This window comes from Canis lupus, chromosome 12 (genome assembly GCF_011100685.1).
Source record: "Canis lupus familiaris isolate Mischka breed German Shepherd chromosome 12, alternate assembly UU_Cfam_GSD_1.0, whole genome shotgun sequence".
Lineage (NCBI taxonomy): Eukaryota > Metazoa > Chordata > Mammalia > Carnivora > Canidae > Canis > Canis lupus.
This window is the reverse complement of record NC_049233.1, coordinates 37636745-37664170: the sequence shown is the minus strand read 5'-3', so window position 1 is coordinate 37664170 and position 27426 is coordinate 37636745. Positions and strand designations below refer to the sequence as shown.

Genomic DNA, 27426 nt, shown 5'->3' with positions numbered 1-27426 from the left:
TATGTAAATTATGAGTATTGCCCTACCCAAATTTGGAAACTTATTCCAAACTATTCTTCCTTTACCATATGTAACTGATATGGAAAAGACTAAATTTTAAAAAGTCATTAGGTTACAAAATTTAGAAGTCAACTTTAAAAATTACTCCCTAAAAATTATAATGTTTTCACAAGTACATCAGCCATAAAGGAATAGTGATTAGAGAACAGTAAACCCCTGGTGAACAAAATACGAGTCAGAAGTTATTAGTTGACTTACTTTCCTAAAATATTTTATATATTAATAAAACCTCCAGATTTAACATTTTTCCATGTACATTCAACAAAATCTAACATATAAGTTTACAGAATGACTAAAAAAGATCCTCAGAACAATAGTTTTTAGAATCCCAGCCTACAAGAGACTCATTTTAAACTCAAAGACACCTACAGATTGAAAGTGAAGAGGTGGAGAAACATTTAACACAGAAATGGACATTAAAAGAAAGAGAAGCAATACTTATATTGAACAAACTAGACTTTTTTTTTTTTAAGATTTATTTATTTGAAAGAGAGAGAGAGAGTACAAGCAGGGGCAGGGGCAAAGGAAGAGGGAGAAGCAGGCTCTCTGCTGAGCAGGAAGCCAGACTCAGGGCTTGATCCCAGGACCCTGGGATCATGACCTGAGCTGAATGCAGACTCTTAAATGACTGAGCCACCCAGGCATCCTTCAAACTAGACTTTTTTCTTCTTGTATTGTTTTTATCCTGCTTTGGTGACAAGAGGGTACTGGCCTCATGGAATGATTCTGAATGTGCTCTATTCCATTATTTGTCAGATTTTGATAAAGACTGTCACTAATTTTTTTTAATGCTTTGGTAGAATTTACCAATAAAGCCAATGTGGTCTTGGGCTTTTCTGTGCCAGGAGATTTTTGATTCCTAACTCAATATCCATTCTTATTATTGGTCTAAGAAGATGTCCTATTTTTTGGATTCAAGATTCATGTTTCAATTGTAGTAACTTGTACATTTTTAGGAATTATCTGTTTTTTTTCTAAGATATCTGTTAGTCTATCACTGTTTACAGTAATCTGTTACCACAATATGTATTTCTGTGGTTATCTCTTATATTATTTTCTTTTCCATTTCTCATTTTGGTTTTCAAGTCTTCTCCTTTTTTTCCTAATGCAGTTAAAGCACTACCAACTTTATTTTTCTGGAAAAACTGGTCATTACTTTCAATGTTATGTTATTGTTTATCGTCTCTATATTATTTCGGATTTTTCTTTGTTGTTTCCTTCCTCTACTAAATTTCAGCATTTCAGCTAAGTTTCTTCTTTTTCTAGGTCCTTGTGGTGTAATGTTCTTCATTTGAACTTTTTCTCTTAATACAAGAATTTATAGCATAAATTTCACTCTAACATCTGCTTTTGCTACATCCCACAGATTTTGGAATATTGTGCTTTCTTTTTCTTTTGTTTTAAGACATACTTTGATTTACCATTTGATTTCTTATTTGGTCTACTGCTTGTGCAATAGTGTACTGCTTAATATTTATGTATTAAATATATAATATTTACATTGTAGATTTTCCAGCTTTGTTTTATTGTTAATTTTTTTATTGTTAGTTTTGCACCACTGTGGTTAGAGAATATACTTGGTATAATTTCAGTCCTCTTAAATTTGTAGTATTTGTCATGTCTCTTTCTATGTGATTTAGATTCTTCTGGGAATTCTTCTGTTTGTACCTAAGGAAAATGTGTATTCTATTTTTCTTGGATAGAATGTTTTATGTATATCTTTTAGAACCATGTATCCTGAAGTATGCTTTAATAAAAAATGTTCTTGGGACGCCTGGGTGGCTCAGTGGTTTGGCACCTGCCTTCGGCCCAGAGCATGATCCTGGAGTCCTGGGATCGAGTCCCACATCAGGATTCTGCATGGAGCCTGCTTCTCCCTCTGCCTGCGTCTCTGCCTCTCTCCCTGTCTCTCGTGAATAATAAAATCTTTAAAATAAATAAAAAATAAAAAATGTTCTTATTGAAAAAAATAGTAACTTTAATTGAGGGTACTCATTTAAAATAAACCATATCAGGTTCTCTGCTCCTCCCCGTTCCACAGACAGCCGCATCTTCTGGTGCAATGCTAGCTGCGTCCCCAAGACACGATGATTAAGGTCAGAGTGAACAGATTTGGCCGTATTGGGCACCTGATCACCAGGGCTGCTTTTAACTCTGGCAAAGTGGATACTGTCGCCATCAAGGACCCCTTCATTGACCTCAACTACATGGTGTACATGTTCCAGTATGATTCTACCCACGACAAATTCCACGGCACAGTGAAGGCTGAGAATGGGAAACTTGTCATCAATGGGAAGTCCATCTCCATCTTCCAGGAGTGAGATCCCACCAACATCAAATGGGGTGATGCTGGTGCTGAGTATGCTGTGTAGCCCACTAGAGTCTTCACCACCATGGAAAAGGCTGGGGCTCACTTGAAGGGCAGGGCCAAGAGGGTCATCATCTCTGCTCCTTCTGCTGATGCCCCCACATTTGTGATGGGCGTGAACCACGAGAAGTAGGACAACTTCCTCAAGATTGTCAGCAATGCCTCCTGCACCACCAACTGCTTGGCTCCTGGCCAACGTCATCTATGACTACTTCGGCATCATGGAGGACCTCATGACCACCGTCCATGCCATCACTGCCACCCAGAACACCGTGGACGGCCCTCTGGGAAGCTGTGGTGTGACGGCCACGGGGCTGCCCAGAACATCATCCCTGCTTCCACTGGCGCCGCCAAGGCTGTGGGCAAGGTCATCCCTGAGCTGAATGGAAAGCTCACTGGCATGGCCTTCCGCGTCCCCACCCCCAACGTGTCAGCTGTGAATCTGACATGCCCCCTGGAGAAAGCTGCCAAATGTGACAACATCAAGAAGGTGGTGAAGCAGGCATTGGAGGGCCCCCAAGGGCATCCTGGGCTACACTGAGGACTAGGTTGTCTCCTGTGACTTCAACAGTGATAGCCACTCTTCCACCTTAGACACCGGGGTTGGCATTGCCCTCAATGACCACTTCATCAAGCTCATTTCCTGGTATGACAATGAATTCTACAGCAACCGGGTGGTGGACCTCATGGTCCACATGGCCTCCAAGGAGTAAGAGCCTCCTGGACCACCAGCCCCAGAAAGAACAAGAGGAAAAGAGAGGCCCTCAGCTGCTGGGGAGTCCCTGCCCCAACTTAATCCCCCAACACACTGAGAATCTCCTGACCTCCAGTTTACATCCCAGACCCAGGAAGGGAAGGGGCTTGGGGAGCCCTACCTTGTCATGTACCATGAATAAAGTATACTATACCCAGCTAAAAATAAATAAATAAATAGATAGATAGATAGATAGATAGATAAATAAATAAATAAATTGAAATGAAATGAAATGAAATGAAATGAAATGAAATGAAATGAAATGAAATGAAATGAAATGAAATGAAATAAAATAAAATAGGGATCCCTGGGTGGCGCAGCGGTTTGGTGCCTGCCTTTGGCCCAGGGCACGATCCTGGAGACCCTGGATCGAATCCCACGTCGGGCTCCCAGTGCATGGAGCCTGCTTCTCTCCTCTGCCTGTGTCTCTGCCTCTCTCTCTCTCTCTCTGTGACTATCATAAATAAATAAAAATAAAAAAAAAAAAAGAAATAAAATAAAATAAAATAAAACAAAACAAAACAAAACCATATCAGAGGGGAGGTAGATAGGAGAGAGAGGTAAAATAGGTGAAGGGGATTAAGAGTACACTTATGATGAGCACTGAGTAATGATGTACAAAATTACTGAATCACTATATTGTACACCTGAAACTAATATAATACTGTATGTTAATTATAGTGGAATTAAAATAACTTAATAAAAATATTTTTAAATATAAATAAAACTCCCAATGAACAAATGTAAAATTTTAATTTTTTTAATCTTATAATCACTTAAACATACTACATGACTGAAAAAGGTTTATTAGAGTCTACTGTTTGTTTTGTTCTTATGTAGGCTCTATACCCAATATGGAGCCCAATGCAAGGCTTGAACTCATGACCCTGAGATTAAGACCCAAGCTGAGATCAAGAGTTAATCACAACCAACTAAGCCACCCAGGCACCCCTATTAAGAGTCTATTCTTGGGGCACCTGGGTGGCTCAGTGGTTGAGCATCTGCCTTTGACTCAGGTCATGATCTTGGGGCCCGGGGATCAAGTTCCACATCAGGCTCCCCACAGGGAGCCTGCTTCTCCCTCTGCCTATGTCTCTGTCTCTCTGTCTCTTTCATGAATAAATAAAATCTTTTTAAAAAGAAAAATCTATTCTTATACTCACCAGTCTCTACTACAAACATCCAAGGTTAGTGCCAATCTTACATATTCTCCATTTGCAACCTCATAAATTGCTTCCCAATGTTTATTACTAGAATTTTTCTTATGAAATCATTTAAAGTTCATCTCTCTTGTTCTATACACAGTAGAAAGCTTAACAAGTATCCAAACCCTTTTAAAAATCACTCTCCAGTTATTTCACTTGCCAAAAAATGTAAGAAAATATTAAAACTGAAAGAAATGTTTGCATGTATACCTAACCTTTCAGATGGGCAAGAAAACTGAGGCCCAACAAAGTCAACTGACTTGTGGAAAGCCACATGACTGGTACTGGCCAAAGGGGGACTCAATTACAAGTCTCCCCAACTCCTTATCAATCTACTACTTTTTTGCCAAAATACTTAATATGTTAAGTAAAATATCCAAAATTAGTATAAAAGTCTATCAGAAAATTACAGTCATGCTACTGATATACTCATTCTAAAACCAACAACCAATCTTCAATTAAAGACAGCATCAAATGATAATTCTATTTTCTGCTAGTTAACATCTACCATCCTCCAGTAAGGAGCTGTGGAAACATTTGGAATAATAGTTTCCAACTTTTCTCAACTACAGCACACTACATATATACACACCACATTCCCTCAGAAGAACCCAGGTTTATAGCCAGTTCGCAAGCGAGTTTGCACCTCAAGTAAACAAATCAGAATACTAATTAGTATTCTATTGAATTAACCCGTAATTTGTTCTTTTTAATTTACTTATTCAATTTTAAAGGGTGATTTCATCATTAAAGTGAGGTACTTTACTGTGAATAAAGCATTACTTAAGAGATCTTCATACCTGGGTGTGTTACAATACCATAGTGAGAAATGTAAGTAAATCTCTAAAATTATTTAATCAAGAAACACAAAAAACTTTATTCATGTAAACTTTAAAAATGTTTATTAGAGTTTTTATGTTCATCCACATGTATATTTCACATAATTGTGAAAAATGTACATAGTATTTGCTAGTTATGATTTAGCAAAATACAGACACACAAAGGGCCCTTAATAAATTTTTTGTTTAAATGAAATTTTTCTTTAAAATAGTATGAGTGTTAAAATATGCTCTTAGTATAGCACATAGCTAAGATGCCTGAGTTAATTATACTCCACTTCCACAGTTGATGAGCTATACACGCTTCAGCAAGCCACTTAAAGTCTTTTTACCTCAGTTTTTAATCTCTAAAGTAGGCATAAAATAGTACCTACCTCATTCTGTAGGGATTTAAATTAAGAACAGATTTCCAGCAAATCAGACAATGCATAATACATCTCACATATGTTAATTTCATCATCATTATTAAAATCCTTACTGAGTGCCTCATACTGGAAAGTGAGGAAGAAAGAAGGAAAAAGAGTATCCACATAAGCTTAAAACATCTCAAAAAAACTAGAAGGAGACAGACATGACTAATGTATAAGGATTCAAAAGAACAATGACTCAATTAGAAAGAGGAGGCAAAGGCCAGACCACAAGTACCACTGTTAGCGATGTTACAGATTTTCAGCTTTCTCTTGAGAGCAATATGAAGCCATTAAAAGACTGAAAGCAAAAGAGATCATCCCAACTTCCACACAGAGAACAAATTACAGGTAAACAAGAATATAAGTGGGGAGACCAGAGAGGAATCTACAATGCAGGAGAGTGGTATAGATTCAACCATGGTGGCTGACTAGACCAGCAGTATCCAGATGGGGTATGAGAAAACTTTCTAAGGGGTATGCAAGCATTGACCTTAAGGAAATCAATTTACAGACTCCTGCCTTCTAATTGTACTAATTCATTAAAATTTCCCCCAAAAAAATTTTAATTCCAAATAACCCTCTTCCTCTCTCCTTTACAAAAAACAAGGTCAATAAAGCAAATAAGAGTCCAGAATGCTTCCTATATTTCTTTCATTCATCCTAGAGAAATTTATGGGGCATATCTCATGTATCAGACACTATTCCAGGAGATTGTAATATATAAAAATCACTACCCTCTTAGCACTTAACATGGAGTGAGAGGAAAAACAATAGACATTTAAAAAAACTCAGACGTTATATCTGAATAAAGATCTGTAGGAGATGGAAGAGTCTTCTGGATCTCTGGGAGAGCATTCCAGATCACTTAGAGGATTCTCATAAGTTAATTTCAGTATGTATCTAACAATAAAAAATAAGAATTTTAAAAATTAACAATACCTTCAACAATTCTATCATCAATATCTTGACCTGTTCCATAGGATTCAGTCAGATATCTGTTTAAAATATAGGATAAAAAATTTACATGACAATAATATCATACACATTATAGTTATAACTTTAATATTATTTAATACATGTAAAATTTAAACCTGGATCATCACTGAAACTATTCATTTAAAATTTACAAATTTATATATATTTTTTGAGATTTATTTATTTGAGAGAGAGAAAAAGAGAAAATGTAAGCAGGGGAGGGACAGAGGGAAAGGAAGAGAAAGAATCCTCAAGCAGACTCCCTGCTGAGCATGGAGCCTGATGCCAAGTGGCAAAGAGAATCTTAAACAGGCTCCATGCTCAGTGAGGAGCCTGACTTGGGGCTCGATCTCACAACCCTGAGCTGATCCAAACCTGAGCTGAAATCAAGAGCTGGATACTTAACCAACTGAGCCCCCCAGGTGACCATTACAGTTTTTTAAACATTTAAAATTCTATTTAGATTACCTTGAACAGCTAAATCAGCATTATTTTAAAAACTGTTTTTGGAAATACTCTGACTTTAAACAACTATTTGGTTTTAAATATGCCACACATTTCACACAGGAATATGTATCTTCTATCTAAGATTCCAAAGTCTTCTGTGATAGGGTATTAATTCAATCTTTATGGTTAGAGCAAATAAAGTAATCTGCCATTGAACAATAAGGAAGTTACCACTCTTTGTGTTGTTTTAGCCAAAGATTAAACATGATGGAACAACTATTTTCCTGGAACATTTCAAAACAAAAAGTAATCTTTGACTTACAATTTAAGTGTGTATTATAAGTTTACAGTTTCTAAGTTATTCATTTTTAAAGATGTATATAAACCACAGACTCACCATATGACTCTTACATACGAAAGAAAAAGACACTGAATCACTTAGAATTCCGGAGTATTAGGAAGCACTCATTTAACTAAAATTGCATATACATAATAGACAATAACAAACTTCTAAATTATTTCATACAAATAACTGAATAGTATACATCTGCATAAAAATATAGCAAATTTTCAAGAAGGGACCCAGCAGCAATTAATTGATTAAGACTGTAATACAGGGGATCCCTGGGTGGCGCAGCGGTTTGGCGCCTGCCTTTGGCCCAGGGCGCAATCCTGGAGACCCGGGATCGAATCCCACATCGGGCTCCCGGTGCATGGAGCCTGCTTCTCCCTCTGCCTATGTCTCTGCCTCTCTCTCTGTCTCTCTCTGTGACTATCATAAAAAAAAAAAAAAGACTGTAATACAGTGGGAATAACACTGGTGAGAATTCAGAATGCACTGGTCCTAGCAATAGCTTCGACACTAGATTTAACATCCCTAAGTATATAAACTGTAGGAACTAAACTAATGAGTTCTATGGTTCCTTCCATATTTGTAATGCAATGATTCTAAACAATGTCTAGAGTTTAACTTGATGGCAACAAAGGGGATACACTGAGAAGAGGGTTATGGGGAGATAGAAATAAAAAAGCTGTCATAAGCTTAAGGTAAAAAAAAAATGGTTTCAACCACACTAATAGCAGGAATACTGAGAAGAGGATGTAAAGGTTGAATTTTGAAGGATCATTTCTAGATTTCCCTTTGCATAACCAGCATGGGCCTCCTTTAGGATCCCCATAAGAGCATGTCAGAGCTAGTTTTCAATAATCTATGGCTTAGCTACCACATAAGGTTGTCTGTATTTAAAAGGGATAGAACCTACCATTTCAAACTATGTCATAAAGTTTGCAAGAGGCACCTGGCTGGCTCAGTCAGTAGAGCATTCAACTCTTGATCTCAGAGTTGAGATGTGAGTCCGAGTCTCATGTTGGATGTAGATCTTATTTAAAATAAAATCCTTAGGGGCACACCTGGGTGGCTTAGTCAATTAATCTGACTCTTGATTTTTAGCCCAGTCATGATCTCAGGGTGTGAGATCAAGCCCTGCATCTATGCTGGGTGTAGAGCCTGCTTAAGATTCTCTCTCCTTTTGCCCCTCCCCACCTCTCCCTCTCTAAAAAAATAATAACAATAAATTTAAAAATAAAACCATTTTAAAAATACAATAAAGTATGCAAAAGTATACAAAAGTCAACCTGTTCAACCAAAGAGGTATTTGTATCTCTTTGTTAATAACATGTTCACAGCAGCACTATTCCCAACAGCCAAGATCTGGAAGCAACCAAAGTGCCCAATGATGAATGAATGGGTAAACAAAATGTGGTATATATACATAATGGAATATTATTCAGCCTTAAAAAGGAAATTGTGACACATGATACAACATGGATAAAACTTGAGGATATTATGCTAAGTGAGATAAGCAGTCACAGAAAGACAATTACTGTATGATTTACTATACGAGGTATCTAGAATAGTCAAAATTATAGAAGCAGAAAGCAAAAGGATAGTTGCCAGGGGCTGGGACAGGAGAAAATGGAGTTGTTTAACAGACACAGAATTTCAGTTTTGTGAGATAAAAAGTTCTGGAGATTGGCTGAAAAAACACTATTAATATACTTAATACTACTGAACTGTACACTGAGAAATGCTTAAACTGGTAAGTGTTACTTTATATATTTTTTACCAAAAAAAAGAAAAAAAAAAGAATCAACCTGTTCAAAATATTCCAGGTTAGCTAAAAACTCCTCACCTTAGAACAAATTTTGTATTTTCTGTTTTGCCAGCTCCTGATTCTCCAGATACGATGATAGACTGACTCATCTTGAGTACCTTCATATCTCGAAAAGCCTTATCAGCTACGGTCAAAATAACACATTAATGATAAATGGTGTACTAAATACAAATTTACTAAATGATACAAATGATAGTTGTTTTAATCAAAAAGCACTTGCTCTCAAAGAAATTATAAATGTGTATTTACAATTAGTAACATTTTAAAATAAAATCACTCCAAGTGTTCAAAACACCTCTAGAAGTTTTATTTTAAATGTCCTATCTTATTACTCTGACAGCTAAGTAATATGAAATTCCAATAAACAACTCTTATATTTGTACTAGAGTATCTTCATATTATGACCTATGGCTCAATTCTTCCTAATTCCAGAGCAGATCTTAAACAAAAAAAAAAAAAAAAGCTCAGTACACATAACTAATGAAGGCCCCAGAGAAAAGCAAGCAACAGCTACCAATTAAGAAATCTGGAAACCAAAAATTCTGCTGGAGGAAAAAATTCATAATTGCAAAATCAGTGTAGTAGTATTACAAAGACAAGTTGAGCACAATTTAATTGTGGAAGTGGTCTCATATTAAAACAATTTTAATTCAAAATTAGGTCTAACCAATTTAATCCTAGAAGACTATTTCCCATGTCAGACAAGTGCTATCCATACAAATGGGTAGAAGGCTTTACAAACGGCTTTTACTCTATTGGACCAAATGGAGACTACATGCAAGAATGTACCTATCCTTCTGACCAGGGGCTACAATAGGGAGAAAATTTATCAGTAATATGTTCTACTGACTTTCATAATATTCTAGACATTTTCTTAGCAGTAAACAACTAAAAATAAAAGTCAGATTATTTACATTTTAAATAAGCGATTTCTCTCCAGAGATGAGCTGGGTCATATTCAGGTTCAAAGGATTTTGTGCCATTTTGCTAGCTGACAGAAAACATACTAATGCTCATTAGAGCATCTCAGAACCGAAAGTCAATCTGCTATTGCACTGGATTTGGCCGATATATTCACTCTGCCTAGTATATAAGTCAGCCAAATTGGGAAGTGAAGCCTGGTTTGGTCAAAACGTAGGCAAGAAAAGAAAGCGCAAGGAGAAACAGACTGCCCTAAGAACTACTACCAAAATATGTCGTCATTTAACTGCTGGCTATGTTTGGATCCAGAGGGTTATGGTGGGGGTGTCTGTGTCAAAACACACATCTCTGTGTTCCTCAAAGCTAAAGTCCTTCAAGATGAGAGAAAAGCTGAGAGAGGCAAAGACCCCTGTCTTCCCACAGATTCCCTAGAGATATGAAGCATATACCATTTCCAATTCTTAACATTTATAAAGCCCTGATGCAAGTAAAGGCAGGGAAGATGTCTGCTCTTACAGCTCATATCTAGCCCTAGTAACACACTCACAAGTGATGACCTGGGTAACAATGGAAGGCCTGGGCCTCAAAGCTATGAAGGAGGACACTTTTAAGATGAAACTGATCCTGTCAAGGAGTCAAAAAGAACCATTAGGTCAGCTTTTATTACATCCTACTTTCAACTGGGTAGACATAATTAAAAGAACACAGACAAATTTAAAAAAAATAATGACATACATTATTATACCTCATCCTGTGTAAGATACACAACCCTAAATAATGGTGATACATTCAATATGTATAAAGGTCCACCAAAATACATATTCAACTCATGGTATCTTTTATTAATCCAAAAGAAAAACAGTAAATTTGTACAGTTAAGGGGAAAAAAAAAAACAATGAAATTACTTACCAATTGCAAAGACATGTGGTGGCATTGTTCCAAGGGATTTTCCTTGATATGACTTTATTGTTTCTGAAGTATATATTTTAGGTATGTCAAAGTAGGGGTTCACTGCAATCAGAATGTTGGCGACATATGTCTAAACAGAAAAAGCATAAACATAAAACTTTCCAATTACTACTTTCATTTAAAACCAAACAAGGCGGGCAGCCCCAGTGGCGCAGCGGTTTAGCGCCGCCTGCAGCCCAGGGCGTGATCCTGGAGACCCTGGATCGAGTCCCAAGTCAGGCTCTCTGCATGGAGCCTGCTTTTCTCTCTGCCTGTGTCTCTGCCTCTCTCTCTCTCTCTCTCTCTCTCTGCATCTCTATGAATAAAGAAATAAAATCTTTAAAAAAAATTGTCTTTAAAAAAAATAATAAAATAAAACCAAACAAGGCTCCCAGGAGAAAGAAAATACAGCAAATAGACACCTTTAATTCTGTATATAAATTAGGACTTCCAAATCTGCATTTCTAGCCCTAAACGTACCTTCTACAGGACCCATATTTCTCTCTTTTTAAAAAAAAATTTATTTATTTATTCATGAGAGATACAGAGAGAGAGAGGCAGAGACACAGGCAGAGGGAGAAGTAGGGTCCATGCAGGGAGCCCAACATGGGACTCAATCCCAGATCTTCATGATCACACCCCAGGCTGAAGGCAGCGCTAAACCGCTAGGCCACCGGGGCTGCCCCTCTCTAACTCTTAATATTTTCATCTTCTCATCTATACACATCTCAAATTTAGAACACCCAAAATTATCTTTCTTGTACCCTTTTTGCCTCAAAGAGAACATTCTCCACCCATATGCTCCTCCCCTTCTCCAGGTTCATGGCATTACCACCAAGCCACCACAGACAGTGAGACAGAGGCTGAGTCTAAGCCTCTAATTCAATCAGCCTTCTTCTGTTGACTCTATTTAAGAAATCTACTCTCCAACTTCTATTCCTACATTGAGTCTTGGTCATTTATATTCCTCACTTGGACTTACTTTATTTATACCTCTACCAAAGAGCTTAATAAAGCTCATAGGATGCTTAGGCCAATCTCTATCACTGAAAGGCAAGGATTAATGTAGTGCTCTAGTGACCACTTGGTCCCAGATTTTGAAAAACAACATATGCTTACCATTGCCTAGAATACTGACAGGCTTAATGAGCAACTTAAGTTTGCTTTTAACTCTGGAATTTAACTGTGGCTCTAAAAGACCAGAAAAATGCACCAATAGGATTTATAAAATTCCTTGTGGGTAGAAAAAGAGTTGTGGTTTAGCAATTAGTTGTGGTTTACTGGCCGAACTAGTGCAGACAGAACCATACTTTTCTCTTTTCTGCTTCTAGTCATAGAAGGGAAATGATGCGGAAACTCTGAACTCTCAGACTACTAATCTAAAATTCAATGAATGTTCTCAAATATGTTTACTGCAGTGGTGTAAAAAAAAATTTTCATTTCCAGGTGATAATCTTTCCTTGAGAGATTTTAGTAACCAATAAAAATGTTAAATGTGAGTCAGCTATTGTTCTACTCAAATTCTTCTTTCTTTCTTTCTTTCTTTCTTTCTTTCTTTCTTTCTTTCTTTCTTGTTCTCAAAATCTAAGGAAGAACAGGGATAATTCTGGTTGATGAGAAATAGAAAAAAATCAAATTTAAACTCTTATTCCAAACTGCTTCCATTCTTCCAAACGTTATAGTAATAATTACTATTAGTCACGTATTACTGATTTTTAATGGTTTTATAACTAAAAGACATAATTGACTAGGAAAAAAATATGCCAATCATGGCCTCAGATAACTATGAAAAAACTAGTTTTCCAAAAAGAAGATGATGATGCCAAAGAGCCACTATCTAACAGCTCATGTGCCCAACTGCATACATATCTTAAGAAAAGAAAGGTCAAAAAAGCTAGGAATAACCCTAAAATACTCCAGGATGATATAGACATTATACATGAAAAAAAAACTGAAATTTCACAAATGGATAATTTTTTCTATCAATCATGCAATTTAGAAGACTTGTACATCAACTAAATGTGGAAAAAAGACAATTTTTTTGGAAGCATCACTAATATGCATTTAAAACTTTCAGTTATTAATGGTCACAGTCAGCAATCACTGCAACACAGGAAACTTAGTAAAAGACCAATATATCCCAAATAAAAATAAAGTATCTCAGTTCTTAAAAAGTATAATCTTTCCTGTAATAGTAAAAATTTTCCAAACTTCTAGAAAAAATATTAAAACAATTAAAATTTTCTCAAATAAATATGACTGCTCTATCACCAAGTAATATAAGACATGTACAGAAAAAATAGTGACCACTTCTACTTGAAAGTTGATGCTTCCTGGTTAGATCCAAATCAACCTTTAATGACTTATTACAAGTTCAACTGTTTTAACAAATTTTAAAAATCTGTATTATTTCGGTAACTAACACAGCATTTAGCATACATCGGATGCCCAATATTAGTCTGCTGAGTGAATTTTGCTTCTAAATATATTTCTAATCAAAAACTGCCATATATCAACCTAAATATATTCTCTGTTAAGTCACTTTTTAAAAAAATCAAAGAAGAAAGTGAAGACTAATATTGTATACAATTGAAAGACAGCAACTAAACTCTTCTGAAAAAAGACTAGTTCTATTTCCCAGCTGTCACTATTTGGACAGATGGCAAAGACTAAAGGTAATTTAGTCAGAATTAAGTGAGTATAATTAGGCAAATTGATAGCGATATAAAAGATTAAGACTGCCATTTGATCTGGGAAGAGTCAAAGAAGCCATGTGTTTTCTTCTTTCAAAAATAATGGAGTCCTATCTTTATAACAGGAGAACTACATTGGGTAATTTATCTCCAGCCAACAAAGGAATCTACAACTAGGCCATATATTAGAATAAAACCTCATACATGCCCAATGAATAATTATAATTAAAACATACTAGCCAAGTATCCATCTGACCAATGTGGTATAAACCCTAACTGACATTAAAAGGACTTTCTTTCATTTCTTAATATTCTGATTTTTTAAGCAAGTTATCTAGAATTTAATGAAATACTGGAACTATGTAGGCTCTATTTCCAGTGTTCTGGAAATTTTCTCAGATAACTGCTTTCTACTTTAATTGACATTTCTTTGTCATCAAAGTTTTTATTTCAATATATATTCTTTATAAGTTACCTTAATTTTTTTTTCAGAACAATGTGGAAAGTGAATTAACTGAAATATCTGTAGACATATACCAAAGACAAGAAATCAAAATCCCAAATAACTAGTGTTTTTTGAAACAATCAAATTGGACATTTTTAAGTCGGAAAGATATTAGATGATGCTCTAAATTCATTATTTCATTCCACAAATATTTATTAAGTGTTTACTAGGTACCATGCATGTTCTAAGCTCTGGAGTTAGAGCAGTAAACTAGAAAAGAATCCTTATCTTCAGGGAGGTCACACTCTATTCAACAGGCTAAGATTAAATAAGATTTCCTGTTAAAAATTTCAAGCTTCACAAAGTCAAAAAGCAGCATGTAAAGCAATTATTCCACAAAAACCTAAGTCATATGTAAAATACTTACATAAATTCTATCTTTACTGTATCGAACTTTGATATTATGAAGAAGAGTGGCTTCATTTAAATACATTAGTGAACCTGAAACATAAAATTTGCAAATCACTAAATATTTGAAGAAGAAAAGTAAAATAAAACAATACTATCTTAATCTGAATCACTTTGATCCAAGCTAAAATCCACCTGCTAGGTTAGATTTAATTCCATTTTTTAAAACCCTGGTATAGGGATCCCTGGGTGGTGCAGCGGTTTGGCGCCTGCCTTTGGCCCAGGGCGCGATTCTGGAGACCTGGGATCGAATCCCACATCAGGCTCCCGGTGCATGGAGCCTGCTTCTCCCTCTGCCTATGTCTCTGCCTCTCTCTCTCTCTCTCTGTGACTATCATAAATAAATAAAAATTAAAAAAAAAAACCCTGGTACATGTAAAACCTCAAAAGCCAATTTAAAATATACCCAGTTTACATTTGTGTTACAGTGATATTTTTAAACAACAAATTTCCAAACAGGTGAGTATATCTAACGAGTACCAGGTGAGTACACATTAATGAAAGCTGGTTGTAAAACTGAATACAATTCAAGTGGAAAGTAGTATTTCAGAGAGCATTGATTTTAATATACTTTCAATACAACAAAGTGATTATACTAATCAAATCAGATGCTCAGAATTTTACAGAAAAAACACAAACAATAAAATTTTAGAATAAGAAGGGACCATGAGATCATTCAGTCCACGCTCAAGGCTGATATGAAATAAGAGTCCCAGAAAAATTTTATGTGTTAACCCAGGACATGCAGCTAATAACAAGACAATCAGGGTAGAAATCTTGTTCTTCTGAGATCTACTCTACTAATGTGTCAGAGTATACTGTATATACGTTATTGTTAATGTGCATTGTATTATACATAATATTATCATAGTATTATGATACTCATACTCTTATTCTATTCTCCCAGCCTAATATATACTTTCTCAGTCCTCCAATCTCTTGAGTTTCATTTCCCCATTTCTACCACAAGCTACTATAGAAAAAAAACACTCTTTCCCCAACCACTTTGTTTCTATTATTAGCATTCTCACTCTTCTCTAATCCATTTAGACTACTCAGCACATAAGTCTAAACCAGAACACTAGTTAAATCTCTCTCTTCCTCAAAAAAACATCAGTGGGTCTCTATCAACTATTGAAATCCATATTCAAGTGTGATATTCAAGGCCCTTATTAACCTTGCATTCAAGGCATTATATGACCTTTTCATATAATTTTCCACAACTCCCTTTACTATGGTCTAACTTGCAGGCACACTAAAGGACTTAACCAAATCCAAATATATTCATGAATTGGACTATACGGACTTAACCAAATCCAAATATATTCATGAATTGGACTATACCTCTGTATCTCTAGGTATCAAAAATCTACCTATGCTGTAAGATCAGTTCAAAAATTATCTCATAAATAATAATTCTCCATTCTCACTACCACCACCATGACTAGAACTACTTTCCTCTTTGTACTTTCTTTACGGTGCTTACCACAGATCAGTTTTGTCAAACAAGAGTCTCTTGCAGTATCTCAATAAAGACTGTCTATGCCTCTATAGTCATATAATGTAGCCAGTTCATTTTCCAGGTACACGTGTTACTGGGTTTTTTTTTGTTGTTGTTTGGTTTTTGGTTTTTTTTTTTTTTTTTTTTTTTTCAGAGAGAGAGAATGAAAGAAGGGACAGGAGAGGCAGAGGGGGAGAGAGAGAATCACAAGCAGGCTCCACACAGGGTTCAATTTCATAACGCCAAGAACATGACCTGATCCGAAATCAAGAGTCAGACATTTAACTGACTGAGACACCCAGGCACCCATCTCACTGTTTTCTAATGCCACTTATAGCAGAATAAAACAAGAAGTAAGTTAGTCAGTGAAGCCTCCTAAGAGTTGAATGGCATCTTTCCCTTGAATTGAGAAAGATTTGGAGAAGGTAGGAGGCAGAGGTGTATCTAGTTTGGCTACTGGTCACTAACCTTCTATATCCCTGCACTTCTCCCACCCTCATCCCCCAGGAACCTGATCTACATGTCACCTTTTCTTATCCAAAGCACAATGCTGACCCACTCCCTCTTCTCTCACCTTCCTCTGAACTACCATTCTGAAATATCATTTCCATGTCTTAAGGAAATGGAATAGTCTGAATAGTACAATTTAAGAGGAAGACCCTTGTATCCACTGGCAGAGATTTCACCACTTAGGGATTCATTTAGTTTCATTAACAGATATTCCTAAAAAGACTGGGAGTGTGTGTGGAAGAAGTAAAGAAATGAAAGCAGGTGGTCATTCACATGTCAGTATATGTTTATATTATTAGCTTTTTCAGAGGATTAGGAATTATAACCTAAGGGAAGCAGAGAGAATATCATAAAACCATGTTTTAAAATATTAAGAAATTAATTAAAAATAATTCAAAACCACTTATGTTTAGCTGTATGTGTATATATAAACAAAAAACCATTATTTTAATATATGAAAAGGAGTAATTTGTAGTTCTGAATATCTCAACAAGTCTAAGCAGAAAAGAATCATTTCTCTGATTTTGAATACAATAGAATTTTGCTCTTTTATTTATTTCCTTTTTTTTTTTTTTTGGTTCTGAATGCTGTTCAGAAAAATATCCCATGAGACAAATTCTCCAGCAATTCTGGAAAGAAACTCTACATTTTTTTTCTCAATCTCCTACACCTAATAACAGCTACCATTTGAAAGACTGTTAGAGGTCAGGCACTGCACCACATAATTTAAATATATCATCTCTAAATATGCAACATACACATTATCACTCTCATTTTACAGATGCAGAAGCTCTAAGAGGAGAGATAAATTGTCTACAGGTACACAGCTTCCTAACAGCACAGTCAGAATCTGAACTCAGGTTCTCCCTGAGTCCCTGGCTCTCTCATTACTCCACTATTCCCCATTGTCCTACTCATGTATGAGGAGGACCTTACAGGATTACTCAAAGGTGAACTCCAAAAGAAAAATCAACAAGGACAGAATACATTCCTTTCTCTTTTTTTTTTTCCTTAAGATTTTAAGAAATCTCTATACCCAATGTGGGGCTCAGACCCACAACCCCGAGATCAAGAAATGCATGCTCTACTGACTAAACCAGCCAGGAGTCCCTTTTTTCTTTAAATGGAGAGTTTTTAATGTCAGATTATCATTAATGATACTCAAGCAACTGGACAGGATCCTTAAATATTGCCAAATAGGGGAGCAAGGATAGCTCAATTGGTTGTGTCCAACTCTTGACTTCAGCTCAGGTCATGATCCCAGGGTCCTGAAATTGAGCCCCGTGTGGAGTCCCACATTGGGTTACACACTCAGCAGGGAGTCTGCTTCTCTCCCTCTCTCTTTCCCTCTGTCCCTGCTCCCGCTTGTGCGTTCTCTCTCTAAAATAAATAAATCCTTAAAAAATATATTGCCAAATAAAAAATGAAACTGCTTAACCTTGAAAATGTTATAAACCTTGAAAATAAACATGGCCTGGTCAACTGGATAGTTTTTTCCACCAAATACGCTAAGATAAAATACAATGTTCTAAAATCAATTTTGCAATTAGTACTTATACTTTTGTTACATGTTTGTTTCCTTTAAACAGTGATATTAAATGGGTCCTCCTGACTCAATTTCCAAATTACAGAACTACATATACAACTACAAAAGTGATCTGATTCTAGATGAGCTTCAAAATAACTCGCTCAAAACTGTTAACAAGAGATATTTAGTTCAGGCCTCATAGTAAATTATAACCATTGCCCACATTTACACAACTGAGAGAACACTAAAAGGACATTCAAGAAATTCTTTCACCAAACTGCAAATGTGAAACAATAATGAATTCAGGTCTTTTGAGCTCCTCCATTCACATGAACTTCATATCAAAAGGCTACATTTCTTCTGAACCAGTGTAGTATACCTAGTAATATAACCACTAGTTTATTTTTTGGAAAGGAAGTTTCCTTTTCTGTCCTGAGAACTATTTTTTAACCTGATACTTACAATTATCTTCCACATCTTTTTTGCTGTCTTCTTCTGCAGGGAACACTTGGTTTATGAGAGCCAAAAATGTCTAACAAACAAAACAAAAGCTCATTAAACTAGAAGCTTATAAATAGTAAGAAAAATAAAGGAGCTTAATTGGCTGCATACCTTGGAATACTGGCAAAAGTATGCTCTTCATTAAAATACAATATAAGATCCTTCTGTTTAATAAGTCACTAACCCAAAAAGAGAATAATAACTTTACTCAAATATTACCCACTTTTATTTACATGAACGTGAAATCAATAATGGAAATCAATTAAAAACATCCTATGCTCTAATGCCTTAGAACGAGACCAAACAAGAAGTATGTTAATATTAAATTTACATGGTATGTTCTTTAACAACTTTTTTTAAAATAACATTTTTAATGTTTGCATTAAAAGCAATTTTATTGTTTAAAAAAAAGATAACATTGAATCAGATATACCAACAGAACAGATTAGTACTTACTGCTACTCTTTCGGTAAAACATATTAGACCCAAATTCCTGTATAGAAATGTATCAGGGGTCCCTGGCTGGCTCAGCGGTTTGGAGCCTGCCTTCGGCCCAGGGCATGATCCTGGAGTCCCAGGATCGAGTCCCACATCGGGCTCCCTGCATGGACTCTGCTTCTCCCTCTGCCTGTGTCTGTGCCTCTCTCTCTCTCTGTGTGTGTCTCTTGTGAATAAAAATAAACAAAACCTTTTAAAAATTTTTTAAAAAGAAGGAATGTATCAGAAATATAAACAGTATCCAAAACTATCTGGTCCATAATATTATAGATATCAATGAATAAGTCTGTATTTATTATGTTACTTAAATGCTATGGCAGAAACTCTAGAATTAAGATAGTATCATGCAAGAGAGAATAATAGAGAATAAAAGAGTGTTAAATTTTATTCATGTCATTCTAACAGTTGCCTATAAATTTATACTTCTCAAACAATTACAATTACTTTTGTGGTTGAAGTTTCCATCCATACCAAATAAAACTCTAAGGAAAAATGTTCAATTATTTTAAAATAATATCTATAGATCTACATATGTATATATATGCAAGAGTATAAAATAAGACTACTGCTATAGTTTTCAGAGTAAAATCCAAGCTGCTGGTACTACTTTAATTCAAAGTCACATGCAAATTAGAAAACTGTTATGCTTAAAAACTCTGGAAGTTAATTATTTAGAACCCAGCCCAAATGTCCTTAATGTTATAAATGTGCAGAGGTTTATAATGTCACAGACGTCAGCCTTCTTTCACAGCTATGGCAAAGGGGGTAAGGACTCCCCAGACCTCAGGTTTGGGTTTTATCTTGTTAAGAGTCATGTCAAATATAAGAGGCTCCAGAAAGTCAGAAAATGGGGTAGCAGAAGACAACAAATTCCTAATATGGGAAGATTAGGAGCAGGAGTAAAAGGCCAGTAATGAATCTTAAAAGACAGTTTCTATCCCTCCTTCATCCCACAATTATCACCAGCCCTCATCATTCTCTCCCCTTTACTGCCTACTCAGTGGGAAAGAAAATTTGTTTCATTAAAGCAATTGTTTTCTATTAGAGGGAGGATGTTTTTTCTCCTATCAAGAGAAGATCACATAACAAAGCACACATTGATCACCAGCAGTAAACATCTACCACACATCAAACACAGGACATCAAGCTCCAATGACAAAATGGACAAATAAAAGTCTCTGCATTTGAGAAGATTACAGACTGGCAGGGAGGGAGAGAGAAATGTAAACAAGTATCTCTGATAAAATATTACAGGAAGCTAAGAATTTTTACCACTCCTCCAAAAAAGTAATCAACAGTAAATTCTACTACATGGGAGGAGGAGGAAGAGATTGGGTATCTGTGGAAAAATTCATAAAGGAGGTGACCTCAATCAGTCTTAAGAGATAAATAGTATTTGCTAAGCAAAAAGCTATGGAGAGTGGAAAATGGAACACTGTGAGCAAGGAACACTGTGAACAAAGCACCCAAAACCACCTGGCTCATGGTGAGGGCTTGATAAATACTGGAGAGGAAGAATGGTAGAAAAGGAGAAACAGACACATGAGAATAAGCATATGGTAGGAGTATGAGGAGGAGATTGTTTATTGATAAAAGATAAGACTAGCAAAATAGAGAGGAAAAGAAAATGTATACCCCTAAAATGCCATATATTTAGGGCTGTAGCCTGAAGTCCAGTCTGCTGCAAATATGGAACATGAAATCAATTTAAGGCTCAAGACTGCATTTTTAACAGCATAAAAGATAAGAGAAAATAGAATGCATCACATGAGGTAAGGATGTTTCATTTATGAATATATATACACACAATGCACATACTTGTTAAAATATATAATCTATTTTTATAAATACACATATACAATACGCATATCAAATGCAATATAAAATCCATTTCTTACTATTGGTCATAATCAAAAAAAATTTTAAACCATTACTATCATCAAAGACATGTTCCTCACTAGAGCTAATAATTCCTTCTTCCACACTTCTACTATATCAGCAAACAGATCTACTTGACTTGTCCATCACTTTATGTACTTAATTCCTTAATATTTAAAAGATGATGATCTCTATAACATGAATTACCTTAGCAAAACTGCTACTCTTATGGATCTTCTCAACTACATGGCTATTATGATGTTATAATTTATTAAGACCCTGATCAGACAGTGGGAGAAAAATTAAAATTAGAAGCAATTCCTGAGAACTTAACTTCCAAAACATTTTTATGGAAAGAAGTTTCTTAGTTTACAGAATTACCTACAAATCCATGAAGTTTTCATAACTCCACAAGTTAAATCTGAAGTGTTTTTATTGTTTCTATGTATGTACCTGATTAATACTAATAAGGCATAGTTGAAAGCACATTAAATATTTAAAATATGAAAAGGCATACACTCATAAATCAAGCTTCCTCTATGCCTGAATTGAATTATTTTGTCACCTGTGGATATAACAAAATATATTCACCAGAATATACCTAGAAAATAATACTTTTAATTTCACTGCAGCCTTCTGATTTTCTGTGCTTATAAAATATGTTACACAAAATGTTCTGATTTTCTGTGCTTATAAAATATGTTACACAAAAATGAAAAAAGACTTTGAAGGATAATGAAAGGCTCACTATATTTTTATCATCCCTAAATATGCTACTTTGGCATACTGATTATTTTGAATTAAATGCTCTTGAGAAACAGCAGGTACAAGAAAGCCATTCTCATCCTCCTTTTTATCCCTGAAATCAGGAGATAAAATTCCTATGTGAAAAGTGCCCTCCCTGTACCAAGAAGAAAGAAGACATTCTTATCACCAGAGAAAGGCAATCAAGGCCAAGAGAAATCTATACAAACTCTGTCATACTAATCTTATCTTCCTAATTATTTCACTACAATGTACTGACTCTAACCCAAACCCCTCCGTCTTATCAATTCTTCACAAATTTATTATTTCTTTGTCAAAAAGGTATAAAAGCTTTCTGCTCGGGTAACTTCTTCAGAACTTCATTCTCTTGTGAAGGCTCCCATGTACACACACACAAAAAAATGTAATAAAAATGGTATGCTCTTCTACTGTGAATCTGTCTTGTATCAGTTTTATTCTTAAATCCAGCCAGAGACCTGAAAGGACAGAGGAAAATTTTCCCTCCCCTATAACTTTAAATATATGAAAATAATTGAGCTTATTTCTTAATTATGTCATTCTTCGAACATGTACAGCATTGTAAGTACAAATAGGTACTTGTTAATAAGAGGAAAAACTAGAAACAGTTTGTGTTTTCTTTCCTGAGAGTATCTTTAATTGGCCTCCTCTAGCACAGCATGTTATATATTATGCATTTAGGTTCCTGGGTTGTTTACAGTAACAGAATAGTTTTCTCTGTGAAAAGACCTCATGAGAGATCCACCTTGTTTTTCTAAGGTTCCCAGAAGGATGGCAGTCATATGGCATTAGTTAACCATGTATCAGTAGAATATAAATTATTCACGAACATTCTCAGAGTCTAAAGTAAACAGAAATGACATCAACAAATTTAATTTAGTCAGAAGATCTGCTTAACAGGAGTATTTATTAAACTGAAAACTGTTAAGTTCTCCCACAAAAACAGACCTTATAGTCTCCATGAAGACTCAAAGAAACTTCTGATCACATTTCCCCCAAGCTCCCATTTTGTAATACTGTCTAGTCTAAGCATAAAAAGAAATAGATGCTATGTGTACAAAATTAAAGTATGCTTCTATGTTTTAAAAACTATTATAAAAAAACCTATCATTATAATGAAAACAATAATATAATAGTATAATAATAATAGATTGGTTTGTTAGACTTAAGTATATTTTTTAAAGACTTAATTATCTTTATTTAATAGAAATATATTTATTCCAATCCTATGCTAATAAACTTAAAAAGCTTAAAAATCATCTAGATGCTTAAGTAAAAAGCAAAATTTGTTAAATTAATCCCATTCACTTTTCATATTTTTGTTTTATAACATATTGACTACATCACAAATATATTAATTTTAACAATACAGTATAAGGAATAAAAATGTTAGTGTTCATACTTTATCATATAACTACTTCCTAAGAATGAGATAATAGAAGGCTCACTAGATTTCTGTCTAATTTTATGATAAAGACACCATTTTTTCCCTAGGATACAACATACTTAAACAATAAGTAACTCACTAGGAAACTAAGATTCACTTACCAGAAAATTGCTTTCCCTTATACTGTGCTAGGAATATCTATTCCATTAAGAAGGGAGACATTTATAGAAAAAAAATAAATTTTGAAATCTTTCTGAGAAACTCACCTTGCCTTTTTGGTTCAAGGGTTCAATTGTTAAGCTGTCAGGGCCAATATCTACAATATTGCCCATTTGAAATCCATCTGTAGGGTGTGGCGCCCAAACTGGTTTCCCATCCTCCATTTTTGAAGGGAGTGCCCACTATCTCCTGTTTGAAAGGAACAAATAAAATAACATGAATAACTTTGGAAATAAAAAATAAATAACATCGTTTTAGAAAGCTAACATGTAAATGGCAATTCACAGAAACACATGTCTGCCCCTGCAATAAGTATCTCCACTTCCTTTCATCTTGCTACACCCTGACCCTTTTATCAACCTTCAGAGAAGTACCAAGCAGACCATACCTTCAGGTAACACCTGCTCTGCTACAGCCTTTCTTCAACTGTGATTGCAGTGGTGTACTACACTTTGAGCAATACAGAAATAGGGAGAAACAGTTACGTTTTTACTTATTGCCCCAATGTTACTGATAACACACTTCCTTTTACTATATAAAGTATTCTGGATCACACCACAAATTGAACAGTTGTCCAAGGAATAGATATTATTGTGTGGAGTTAACTAAGAGTTTAAAAAAAAAGTCATCTTAGACCTGAAGGGATAAAAACAAGAGATGTGAAAGATTACTCCCCCACCCCCAGGAAACTTCCCCTGACAATCTGAGACTACAGAGATGTCTCACTCATGTGACTCCCTATATGCATCTTCACAGAACCATTTAGCTTATTGTTTTTGTTTATTTTTTAACTGAAGTAAAACTTAAACACAATGTAATGTACAAATCCTATATACAAGTTGGTGAGTTTCAACAAATAGATATAGCCATTTAACAAACACCACAATCAATATATAGAACATTTCCATCACCTCTGGAAGTTCCTTTATGGTCAATCTCTAACTCCCATAGGTATCCAATGTTCTGGTTTATCTCATCATAGATTCATTTTTGCCTTTTCTTGAACTTCATATAAATGAAATCTTACAGCGTTTATGTGTGGCTTCTTTCACTCAACAAAATGTTTTTGATATTCAATCATGTTGTTGTATATACTAGCCCACTGGCCAATTATACAATTGTTTACCTATTGTCCTATTAATGGACACTGGCATTGTTTCCAGTTTTTGCCTATTATGAATTCTAATTTTTCAAGTGTTCTTATTAATAAGCTTCTTTCATGCTTGGCATGGTCATATCTAACATTTATAATTCATCCCAAAGAGTTCATGACAAAATATTTAATTTTCATGAGCTTGGATTCTATGAGACTACTGTGAAATGGTGAATTGGCTTGTGAGTGATCCCCAGATGTTCTTGTTTCAGTATCTCAATGGGAACTTATTTTTCATTACTTATCTATACTTAAAGAGTTCCCATATGGATGCTCTCAGGTCTATTTTCTTATGAAAGTCAAGGATGTGTGGTATACAGTTCAATCAAAAAGCTGCTAACTTGGGATGCCTGGGTGGCTCAGCAGTTTAGCACCTGACTTCCACCCAGGGTGTGATCCTGGAGTCCTGGGATCAAGTCCACATCAGGCTCCCTGCATGGAGCCTGCTTCTCCCTCTGCCTGTGTCTCTGCCTCTCTCTGTGTCTCTCATGAATAAATAAATAAAATCTTTAAAAAAAAAGGTTCTAACTATTGGCAATGTGCTTGTTGGTTAGTCTTTTATGTCACGACTATACAGTGGGATTGGGATTTGCTTTCCCCAAGCAGTAAGAGCTGTTAGGTTTACATGCAATTCCAAGTTAAGAAACTAAATGAATATTCTCCACAGAAGTGAATCTGTTAACACTGCTTTAAACTTACCACATCTATATCTCAACATTTTATCTAAATAATTCTATCTAGTTCCATGGCTTTAAGTACCATCTTTAGGTGACTGATGTCCAAATTTATTGCACTAGCCTGGAATATATCACTCAGTTGAGTTCCCAGATGTTTATGTGCCTACTGAACATCTTCCCATGGGTATATTCAAAAGATATAACATTGTTATTATTATATTATTACCCTGTTCCATCACCCCAGCCTGTTCTTCCTTATATCAGTAAAGGCACCAACAATACTCAATTCAAATCAGACATGGAGTTATCCTCAATTCTTCCAACTCCCTGCAAATTCATATCACTCCCCTAAACCTATCAGCTCTACTTCTAAAAGGAATCTCATTTTCACCCACTTCTCTATATTGCTTCTGCCATCCTCGTTAAAACCAACATGGCCTTTTACCAGGACTTCTCTAATTAACTTAGGCCATCTGCTGCTGCTACCCTTACCAATCTGCATGGATCACCAGAAATCCTACTGAAAGATAAATCTGATCATGTTATCCCTTTTCCATCAGGGCATGATCCAGTCCCTTCTGTGTTCCCAAGGCCCAACATAGAGCAGGCAACTGAATATTCACTGAGTGAGTGAATGAATTGTGTACACAGTTTGGGAAGAGTAAAAAGAAATGGTGAGGGCAGCCTGGGTGGCTCAGTGGTTTAGCACCCCCTTCAGCCCAGGGCCTGATCCTGGAGACCCAGGATCAAGTCCCACGTTGGGCTCCCTGCATGGAGCCTGCTTCTCCCTCTGCCTGTGTCTGTGTCTCAAATAAATAAATAAAATCTTGAAAGAAAGAAAAGAAAGAAAAAAAAAGAAAAGAAAAGAAGAAAGAAAAAAAAGAAAAGAAAAGAAAAGAAAAGAAAAGAAAAGAAAAGAAAAGAAAAGAAAAGAAATGGTGAGCTAGAAAGAGTTGAAAGGTCTTAAAAACCTAAGCTTGAAACTAAGCTCCACCACTGTCTGACTAGCTCTTAAGCAAGTTACTTAATCTCTCTGATCATTATCTTTATCCTTATGCATTAAATGATATCACTTACCTTACAGAATTGCTATGAGGATTAAGTGACATAAAATTGAGATCATCATCCTAATGGTACTCAATAGGTACGATTCATACTGCTCCCACTTATTTTCCCAAGTATCTGTTGTTTGAAGCCACCAGTAAATTTAACAAAAAATATCTTATTATACTTCTAAATAGAAATTACAGAATAGTCATGAAATATCGTTTAGGAATAATCAAATATCTGAAAAAAAATCACAGCAAAGAAAATCCTCAAAGTCTTTTAAAAAATGGCAAATTTCCTTGAACTATTCAAACTGCTTTCCCATTCTGAACCATTTGCCACAACTTAATTTAAAGGCATGCATCTAATTTTAAAGGGTCATCTAATTTTGCCCCTTCATCAAATCCCTAAATCTAAACAAAGTGATTCTTTAAAAAGAAATTAGTCCACAACGATGGGAAAAAAACAAAAAGGAGCCAATAGCAACAATATTTTGGAAGCTGGAAAGCAAATGGTTGAGAGGCAACTGACTCAGCAAACCTGAGAGACGTTACTCTCAAGTCAGGAATAGGGAAAGAATGAAAGACAACCCAAATTATACCACTGAATCTCAAAAAGACAATAACTATACTGCAAAGATACTTCTAGAAACAAGAGTGAAAAGAGAGAGTCTAACATCAGAAAGACTAGGTAAAAGTTGTTTAAGAAAGAGATTTCCTGGGGCACCTGGGTAGCTCAGTCAGTTAAGCATCTGCCTTCACTCAGGTCATGATCTCAGGCTCCTGGGATTGATCCCTGGGTCAGGCTCCCTGCTCAGTGGGCAGTCTGCTTCTCCCTCTCCCTTGATATCTGGTCAAGTTTTTCATCCCCTACCTTTTATGTATAAATCCCTGAACTGCTTTCAAGAGTTTCCTATCCTTGCAGTTTCCTCTTAGTTATTTATAACCATTGACCTCCTCACTCTGGCTATTGGCTATAATCCCCAGCTGTCTTTGCTGTATTCAAAGTTGAGCCCCATCTCTCCCCCCTACTGTAA

The 27426-nt window shown here is 35.5% G+C and overlaps 1 protein-coding gene across 7 annotated transcripts in view; it reads right to left on the bottom strand.

Moving 5' to 3' along the window:
• Nucleotides 1-27426, bottom strand: part of MYO6 (myosin VI) — a 145583-nt gene that overhangs the window by 67419 nt on the left and 50738 nt on the right. For 4 of the 7 annotated variants that reach the window (XM_038554562.1, XM_038554563.1, XM_038554564.1 and 1 more), the window contains exons 1-6: nt 23561-23677; nt 18710-18779; nt 14668-14741; nt 11064-11193; nt 9251-9356; nt 6576-6631 (exon numbers count right to left, since the gene is read on the bottom strand). In XM_038554562.1, the coding sequence (XP_038410490.1) occupies nt 6576-6631; nt 9251-9356; nt 11064-11193; nt 14668-14741; nt 18710-18779; nt 23561-23677 (553 nt within the window). Of the gene's footprint in view, nt 1-6575; nt 6632-9250; nt 9357-11063; nt 11194-14667; nt 14742-18709; nt 18780-23560; nt 23703-27426 lie in introns of those variants that run through there. The other 3 variants (XR_005367933.1, XM_038554560.1, XM_038554561.1) reach the window with 1 other exon arrangement.